The sequence below is a fragment of the Tribolium madens genome, unplaced genomic scaffold (assembly GCF_015345945.1).
Source record: "Tribolium madens isolate multiple individuals breed KSU strain unplaced genomic scaffold, Tmad_KSU_1.1 Scaffold_19;HRSCAF=116;Tcas5.2_LG9, whole genome shotgun sequence".
Lineage (NCBI taxonomy): Eukaryota > Metazoa > Arthropoda > Insecta > Coleoptera > Tenebrionidae > Tribolium > Tribolium madens.
The window spans coordinates 13,982,670-13,992,178 of NW_025400983.1; the positions used below are offsets into that span (position 1 = coordinate 13,982,670).

Here is a 9,509-nt window from a genome sequence, read left to right on the forward strand (position 1 = left end):
AAAGAAGCCTTTATATATATATATATATATAGGTAATAACGAAGATTTTGTAATAATTAATAATACTAATTGAACGACTTAATGCGAATGATGGCCGACATTTCGAAAAGCATACATTTTTAATTTTGTCGTATTTTTAAGATAATTGCTTTTATAATTTCATATTCATATTTCATTGCATATTTAATTTGAAATGTATAATGAAAACTGTTGCAAGGAAAATAAAGCAACTTAAGAGTTATTTAAAGTGAATTTTTATTGAATAATTTTACTTTTTGATAACATATTAAAGCGTCACAAAGAAATATTTCGATTTTAATTCATGTATTAAAACAATGTTGATGGATAAGTGTGCTTTTACTAAATGTGAATAAAAATCTACATTAATTTATTATTATTACAAAAGTGAATTATTACAGCTTTGTTAAAAGATGACCGCATTTAGTAGTTTCATATGTTTTCATTCCTAAGTATAATAAATAATGATTAGTTTAGTGAATTTACATTGTTTAAAAGGGCAAAATATGAGTAAGCCGTACGCAAAATCTAAAAACATCAATTAGTGAGTACATTTAAACTTAATTATTAATTTTACTTTAACGAAAGTTTCCAGTGATAGATGAAACAAGCTAAGGGCAGTCATTCTTATTGGTCGTTGACTTTTTGCAATTAAAAAAATTATTTTTTTTTGCAGTCCGATACTACTGATAGTCCAATCAAATTCAAATGCAGCAAAAGGAATATTGAAGCTCTAGAAAAAAGACTAAAAACAAAATTGAGAAAACTATTTTTTTTTACCTTAAATTCCACTTCATTTCCAAACCAGCAGTATAAGAATATTTCCATTAAAACCGCACTTCCATAGACTATAAACGAATAAAATTCACTGGTAAAGGGGGTAACCTTTGAAAGTATGGATAAAAATTTTAACTTTCAACAATATTATTACTTACAATTGTCAACTGATACATTGTCAGTCCCAAGGAGGCTACAGTGGTGAAAAATTGTGCTAAAACGATTATATTAAAGAACTTGTTGCAATCGTTAGCATAACTGAAATTCAGAATTTCTTTTTAATAAAAAAAATAATGTTGGACGTAAGTAGGTACCTTAAGATTTGCGTATGGTGATTAATACACCGAAGAAACTCTTCGTTTATATCTTCACTAAAATGTATGTTTTTCAAATTATCGCACAATAGGTCACATTGCACCCCAAGAATATTCATTAAAGCAACTAATAACATGTCCGAATTCATATTTACGATAACAATGAAAAAAACACTAATTATTTGATAAATATAAGTGATTTCATAAAACGGTGATGCATTGACATTGAAGGGGTACCATGCCAAAAAGGGCAACCGGTGTTGTTGAACCGTCCCATCCACAATTGGGAAAATAGTCCAGAAAAACATAGTCGCGATACCCATTCCAGAAAAAATATAATAAACCTTCTTCCAAAAATTTACCCTGTTTTCCACCATAACTGCTTGTTGACGGTTTCTTGGTTGAAACAAATTTTGTCTAATATCAACCAATAAAAGCTTTTTCAGCTTTCTCATATTAAAAATAAATAGCAGTGATTTTAAAATAGCTACCAAACAAGTAAGCGCGACGAAGATAACAGCGGTGAGGGTATTTAGATCGTTGAAAATGAAAAAAATGTTGACTGTTTGAAAAAAATTGTGGCCGAACATACAAACTGTTATAGATGTGACTGCATACAAAGTGTAGAAATCTAGTTTGTAAGTGTTAAGTAAAGGCCACGTTCCAACACATCTTAAACAGAAAAGGTTTGTTTGAAGAGAAGATAAAAAGTCGAAGTCTTCCATCTTGAGGTGCGCACTAAGACTATTTGTATCACCAGAGATTTGAGTTTTTATAAGTAGTAATTGATTTATTATTCATCCACGATTGTACAGTACAGTAAATTATTAAAAATCGTTTTAATTTAGTTGAGGCACGCGACAAGAACGGAATAATATTTAATTTGGAGTTTGAATCAAATATATTATAGTAATTACGGCTTATTATAACTGTGTCTGCTATATTTTCTTTAGAACATTTAGCAATGTTAATAAGACAATTTAGGTATGCGTTTAGGCTTCTTTTAGGTGTGCGTTTCCTAACTTACTTTTTGAGGAGAGTTTTGAGAAGTATGAATTTTTATTCAAACCTTTTGGTTTGTTGATGACAATAATAATTCAATAAAAAAAGACAACTCATACAATGAAAACTTTATTTAAAAACTATTTGCCTGCATATTCAGTACTCTACTCTAAAGAGCAACTAATAAAAATAAGAAAATTTTGTTTTGACTTAAAATTGACTTTCAAAACTACTATTTAAATGGCTAACAAATAGTTAAAATTTATTTTCAAGCAAACACAATTCCAATAAAACAATAAACCTTTGTTTAAAGAAAAAATACCAAAACCTTACTCGCTACTTGAATCTGAATCGGAACGACCACTCTTCTCATTTCCACTCTTCTTCTCTTGAGTGTTTCTTCCTTTTGACTTGTTACGATGTCCTCCTTGCTTGTTTTTTTTAAAGTGTTGGCGACCACGACCTGGTTGATAATTTCTTTGATAAGATGGGCCGTGATGTGTTCCGTAACCATGTCCTTGATAGGAGCCTTGAAGTGCACCATATGGAGGCTGCATTGGCGGATATGGGCCAGGTGGGGGTCCATAAGCACCATGAGATGGACCATAACCCCCATGAGGTGGACCATAACCCCCTTGAGGTGGGACATAACCACCATGAGGTGGAGCATAGTATCCTTGGTGATGTAATGGTGGTGGTCCGTGATACTCGTTTGGCCCGTGACCATAATACGAGGAGGGTGGGGGTCCATGGGGTGGTCCCTGGTAATGTGATGGATCATAGTAAGCCTGGTCTTGATTTGATTTTTGAGAATTATTAGAATTTATAGAGTTCCTTTGGTGTTTACTACCACTTGGATGGCTTACTTCAACTTTTAGCACAAGATTGGTTTCGTCACCTCTATGTGTATTTGGACGGTGTGACCCTTGATAGGTACCTACATCGTGGCCTGGGTACGGCGGCGGGGGCTCTCGCCTTTGATTATATGAAAAATTTTGACGCGGTTGACGAGCTTGTTGATCTTGATTGTTCGATCTTTGATAAGAATTGTAGTTTTTGTTATATCGTTTATTTTTATTTTTCGATTCATCGTCAGTTTTGTTTCCCTTTTTTTTATCTTCCTTTTTATTTCCTTCAGTATCAGTGCTTTGACTACCATCTTTCTTCTTTGATTTCCTTTTCGAGCTCTCCGAATGGCTTAAATCTGAAGACTTTGGATGCACGTACTCACAGCTTTTGTCGTACTCGGAATTCCTTGATGCTTTTTGTTTTTTTAGCAACTCATGGATCTTTTTGCCATTATGTTTTAACTTATAAAGTTGGCTAACTGTATTCATAACACTTTGAGCTGTCACCGCAGATGAAACAATTGTGTTAAGTCCGTGTTGTTGACTCAGTTGAAGACTTTGATCAAAAGCCGATTTTAGTTCCACATAACGTTGCAACAATTGTTCCAAATGATGAACCACTTCAGGATCACCACTACGACCAAGACTCTTTTCACTGAAAAATGTAATTAATGAAAGTTAACTCAGTTTAACTCTTCTTACCGTGATATTAGATATTCAATGTAACCTTTGTAAGAATCGTTAAATGGTGAAATTGCATTGTGTTGAAGAAAGTGGGCAAACTGTGCCGTACTCTTAATAATAGCTTCTCGTTCTTCCTCGAGTTCTCTCTTTCGACGATCTATTTCTCCTATCAATCTTTGACGTTCACGAAGGGCCTCTTCTTTTTGGTTAATATTATTTTTCACGACGTCATCAACAATTTTGCCATCTTTAGTCTTAGTTAAATAATATACATGCATATGTACCGAAAAATCGCAGGTACATTTCAGACAAGTTCTTCCACTCATTGCCGCACAATGCATTAAGTTTAGATCACCAACAAACTCTTTTGTTACGTTGGTTAAATAGCAAGGGTCGTGACATCTTTGGCGGTAGTGCCATTTCTTAATATCACCAACCTGAAATTATATAATGTGAGTATGTTGTAAGTAATACATAGCATGTCTATAAAATAATAATAAGACAAAAAACAGTAACAAATCAAAACTGTAATTTTTTGGCATTAGTGTAGAAGAAATGTACATTATGAGCAAATACCTATTACAATTTTTCTTTATTTCTTTTTTTATTTAATTTTTTTTTATTTTTCTTTCATTATTACCTTTACAACATCTGCACATTTGGGAGTTGTACACACCGTTACGGGTTGCGTTAGTTGAGTAACTTCTAGATCAACAATTGGAATGTATAATTTTTTCTTTAGATCATCCAAACTCTGATTCTCCATTTCCAAGTTACGTTTGTGACGTTCTAAAATACGGATGTTGTCGTAGATAAGTTGAGAAATATCAGCCAAAGGCTGAGACAATTGAGTAATGATTCTTCTTGCATCATTAATGCTGATGGTATTATACAGCTGATGAGGTTTTAGTGGATCGTGTGCTGCATCTCCAACAATGTACAAAATAAGCCTAAAAATACTTTAAACTTTTAGCCTTTGAATCAAACTCATACATACTTCCAACACTCTTCTGAAGATTTATTCCAACTATCAACAAATCGCTGTTGTAGTTCGTCATTGAATTTGATGTTGTTTTTCATGGCCACCAAGAATCTAAAAGCTTCATTGTCGACCGAAAAAATATTACCTTTCAAAGGAATATCAACGTGTGGCGGCTTTGTTTTAATGTCATCGACGATAGTCTTCAAGCAGGGCAAAGTATCGCCAGGAGTGTAATTAGAACCTCTTGTGTTGGTAAAAATAAAAATGATGTTCTTGCTGGCCGACTTTTCCAATCGTGACAAAATCTGTTTGACGCAATATTCAAACAAAATTGTTTTTCGAGTTGTTGTCGGTTTCATCAGAAAACAAATAGCATGGAGTTCGCTGAGTTGGGACAAATAAGCCAAAATATTTTCACAATTGATGTCATCCTGTTCGATACCTCTAGGATCTCCCATTCCTGGAGAATCAATCAACCGAAGGCGAGTTTTTCCTTCACCAATTGGGAAAACGTAAGTTTTGACATCTTGAGTTCCAGCTGCGCCTACTTCTTGAAATTCATTTTTATCAGAGCCGATGGTAAGAGTGACTTGCTCGAAATTTTCATTGGTAACTATGATCACCGAGGGGATTAGTACGAGTAATTCTTCTGCTTTATTTGCTTTCTTGAAGCTTTTAAAGTGCAAATAATTAGCGATAGAATTGATGAATGTTGATTTTCCAACACCTGTTTCGCCCAACAATAAAATATTAATATCTTGGATTCGCCCTAGATTGAGATTTTGCAATTTCTTAGAAATGTCCTCATTAGCCATGTTGGACTATAGGCGGGTCTACAACAAAAGTCAGAAATCAGAAAGGAATATTTGTATTGAATTTACACAAGTTATTATAACACGGTTTTTTTTTTAAAGTTATCCATGAAGGTTAGATTGTGAACGAACTAGCGTATTAAAAGCTAATATGACATTTAACAACTCGCCAGGTGTATTAAAAATTGCGGTCCTTTCATAACACACTTTATATCACCGCCAACTATGACGCCAAATTTAAATAAACACCCGTTATAAGACGACATTTATTTATCTATTTTTTGTATATGTTCCCGAAAATAGTTGAGTCCCTAAAATGTGTCTTTTCCGGACTCAATAAAATAGTACGTAAAATGTTTATTTTAGGTACATACCTAAAATATGCAAAATTTTGCCATTTATTTTTTTGACATTTGACATTTTTTTATCTCTATTTAATAACACTGATGATCTTGTATATGTTTTTTTTTATAATTATTTAGTAAAGAGACAAAAATTTTCCCAATAAAAGCCATAAATAACCTTAAACAGAGTTACAGCTTCCTTGTTTCCACTTCTAATAGCCTGTAGCAAAAAAACTTGGAAAATTATTTTTCCAACAGAAATAAATAGTCAAAGAGCAAAATTTAAACTCCCATAACTTCGAAATTTTTATAGATAGAATTTTTTTAACATTTTTTCCATGTTCCTGGTATCGTACCTTACATTTTTCATTTTTCTCTGGGGCGTGAGTTCTGGCGCACCCTGTATACCTCCTACTCAGTCCCCAAAAACAGTTATTCCGGACGAAAAAGTCAATTTGGTTACTATGGTGGCTAATTTTTTTTTAATTAATAAGAGATGTGAATTGTTTTTTTGGGAGCTTTAACAAAAAAATGTTGTTGGTAACACGTACCTAAAACTGTATTTAGGCACTTGTAATAAAAATAACTATTGTAGTGTAGGTAGTTAATTAATTTGGTTAAATAATAAAAAATATAGTTATTTATTCTACGAGTTTGAGTGTAAATCGGACGCATTATTTCACCGAGTGGATTTTTAAACCACGAGTATAACGAGTGGTTTATCAGCTACGAGGTGGAATAAAGCGTCCGATTTACACTCAAACGAGTAGAATACAACATTTTATTCTTCGAATTAGACTCAACAAAGCTTAGACTTGCTTTAAATCTGTTAAAAATAATCTGACGTTTCATATTGAAAAATGCCAAACAGTTGTCAAAACTTCCTTACACGGGAGAAAAACCGTAATAAAATTGTTTCAACGCCTTCCAAAATTACGAGAACTACTTACAACCAAAATTTTTGAATTCTTATTAAACATAAACATAAACAAACATAAACATAAGATTAGATTAGATTAAGATTAGATATTAACGCCTATCATAATTTCAGGGTACATACTTATTGTGATATAGCAGTATAGCATTACTGCGCCACAATTGAAGTGGATCACATTTTTTTTATTAAAAATATGTACTATAATCACTGGTATTATGTGTACCGGACAATAAATTTGGTCCACCACAAATGAGATTCGCCGCTATGCAGGCTATGTTATATGGGAACTAACGTCATGCATGGTTGTCATTTTGATATAGATTATCATCGATAAAGGTGCAAAAATTTGTCTACGTGACATACCCTCTAGAGAAAGGGAAATTATTCGAACTTTACTAAAGTATGTTATTGAAAGCATATTGACAGTTTGATGCCTGACAGTGGTTACAGTATTATGACAATAACAAAAACTGCACGTCAGTTGTTTTGACAATGATGCAAGGTTTGAATCAATCTTTTTTTGAAGTGACAGAACAATGATGGACCATCACTGTACCTACAAAATAAATTGAATTTATATTTTTTTTTACTAATTTTATACATTTTTAACCAAAATTTTTTATGTTAATTCAAAATTTCTAATACATATCCTAAAAATGTAATGAAAGAAGCCTTTTTTAAAAATTACAAAAATAAATAAGTTAAATAAAATTTATTGCACAATCTTTCTAATCCACCTTTTTGAAATACAAAATTAATAAAATGCGACTAAAAATTAAAACACAAACATTTTTTTGTGAATTGGAGCACAGATAAATTTCCACGAATTAATAATATTAATTAATTAATTAATAATAAAAAGTGCTTTTGCCATTGCTGAGTCAAAAAATTATAAATAAGAAAAATTATAAAAATATGAACATTGACAAACCATTGTTGCGTTCGCATAATACAAAATAATAATTATTCATTGTACAAGTATGTTATACTAGGTGATAGTAGAGCTTGAAAGAAGTCAAAACAACTCATTTTGCTTTATCCGAATATTTGTAGTTTTTAAAATAACTACAGAAGGTTTTTTTCGTCGAATAAATTCTGTATAAGATTCAATGAGTTATTACAGAATATAAAATAACACCGAGAAAAACTAATTGGTTAAACTAAGTAACTCAAGAAACATAATGAAAAGGACTTTTTGTCTATTTGTTAGCTTGGCCACAATTGGCTATGCAACTGACAAAACAACTTTATATTAATTTATTTTTTTGGTTATTGGTATCATTGGGGATCAAGTGGCGGCCTCCATGCAGCGTGCATGTTTAGTGGGTGTTTATAAGTGCTAAAAACATTCGAATAAGACAAGTTTAGTTATTTGGACTTCTTCTGAAAAATGATGTGTAGTTGGCCGATGATTTTGAAATTTAGCATAGAGACCTAAATGTTGATTCTAAGCAGTTTTAACTTCTTGTCGTATTTGCCACATAAAAAAAATATTTTTGTTAATGGCAACCCACTATAAAACTACCTTTCTCATTTAGGTTATAATTTAAAACTATCTACTTAATATTTGATTTTTTGAATTTTTTTTTACATAAATTACAACTTTGACAAAAAAACGCATAACCCAAAAACAAAACAAAATTTCAATCTCAAAATACGATCACATTTTTTATTTTACTTTAATTTATATTAATTATTATTTTCTGGAGGCAAATGATTTAAAAAACCCGCTTGGTCCAATACTTTGAACATCTTATACCCTGTAATTTTGAGTACTTAATGCCTTAAAAGATAAAAATTTATTCCACTTTTTATACACATAGTAAATCTTCTTTTAATACTTGGCATTATGTTTAGATTATTAGAAATAAGTCACACATTTGATGTTAAAAAAGAATCTGTGCAACAACTGGATGTTATGAATAAAGCCAAAATACATCAACATTATGAAAAGTGACAGAATGGCGATTGAAATGGCACGACGTAAATGGTATTATGGTATGGTTATCACTTATCAGGTACTTACTATCAAACATGGATACCTTCTCACTTACAGAACTTTGCCCTCACTGCCCAAATGTACCAACTTCAGTTTTAGACAAAAAAAAGTCTAAAGTGCCTCATATTTAAATGTCTAAATTATTCACTGATCCAAGCACTTTTAATCAAAACGGCTTGTATGGAGAGCATGTGGAAACAAAAACATTTTGATAACCTTAGCAAACAGGTTTTTCACTTTATCAACAGTGTTATCGATAACAACTTAATCATTTTGAATCAGTAATAAATACTTTCATATTTAAATATGCAATCTCACTTACCATTAGCGTTGAAATATCCAAATATTATTGTAAGTGGAAAAGGAAGAAACACTACCAACTTCTAAGAATGCAAACTGCAGTAATGATCGTGCTCTAATGCCCGTCCTTGAGGTCTATAATCGTACCACTGATATCTAAAAAATGCCATGCACATACAACCGTACTTCCCCGAAATACGAGTATACAACAAATGAACAAGCTTGATTTTATCATTGTTTTATCAGTTTATTAACAATTTTATTTTCTAGTGCACATAAATTCGAACTAAATAAAGTCTTTTAATATGAAAAATCCTAATTTTTGTTGTTTATTTTGGTGAAAAAATGTTGTAAGCAAATTGTAACTAAAGTAATTTGTTGGTTGTATACCAACCTAATCCTCAAAATTTATTGATCTCAAATCAACTAATTATTGTTGAAGTTTTCAATAGAACACTGGTTTAAAAAAATAAAACAAAATAAAATTTTAAA

General features: G+C 31.5%; 2 protein-coding genes across 5 annotated transcripts; both read right to left on the reverse strand.

The window, feature by feature from the left end:
* Positions 1-348: 348 nt before the first annotated feature.
* LOC123015566 (odorant receptor 4-like) lies at positions 349-2,095 on the reverse strand. Of its 2 annotated transcripts, XM_044415351.1 has the most exons (5): positions 1,110-2,095; positions 954-1,053; positions 799-903; positions 596-751; positions 349-546 (listed from the first exon to the last, which is right to left on the reverse strand). In XM_044415351.1, exons 1-5 carry the CDS (start codon positions 1,832-1,834, stop codon positions 487-489), a joined length of 1,146 nt encoding a protein of 381 aa, XP_044271286.1. In that variant the 5' UTR covers positions 1,835-2,095; the 3' UTR covers positions 349-486. The 2 variants fall into 2 exon arrangements, with proteins under 2 accessions (XP_044271286.1, XP_044271287.1); XM_044415352.1 differs by having other exon boundaries at positions 954-1,111.
* A 129-nt stretch (positions 2,096-2,224) lies between these two features.
* LOC123015565 lies at positions 2,225-9,207 on the reverse strand. 3 transcript variants are annotated; one of them, XM_044415348.1, is made up of 5 exons: positions 9,040-9,207; positions 4,641-5,458; positions 4,284-4,593; positions 3,662-4,080; positions 2,225-3,614 (listed from the first exon to the last, which is right to left on the reverse strand). In XM_044415348.1, the coding sequence occupies exons 2-5, from the start codon at positions 5,438-5,440 to the stop codon at positions 2,441-2,443; spliced, it is 2,703 nt and encodes a 900-aa protein (XP_044271283.1). In that variant the 5' UTR covers positions 5,441-5,458; positions 9,040-9,207; the 3' UTR covers positions 2,225-2,440. The 3 variants fall into 3 exon arrangements, with proteins under 3 accessions (XP_044271283.1, XP_044271285.1, XP_044271284.1); XM_044415350.1 differs by lacking the exon at positions 9,040-9,207 and adding an exon at positions 8,773-8,914; XM_044415349.1 differs by lacking the exon at positions 9,040-9,207 and adding an exon at positions 8,745-8,900.
* Positions 9,208-9,509: the final 302 nt, after the last annotated feature.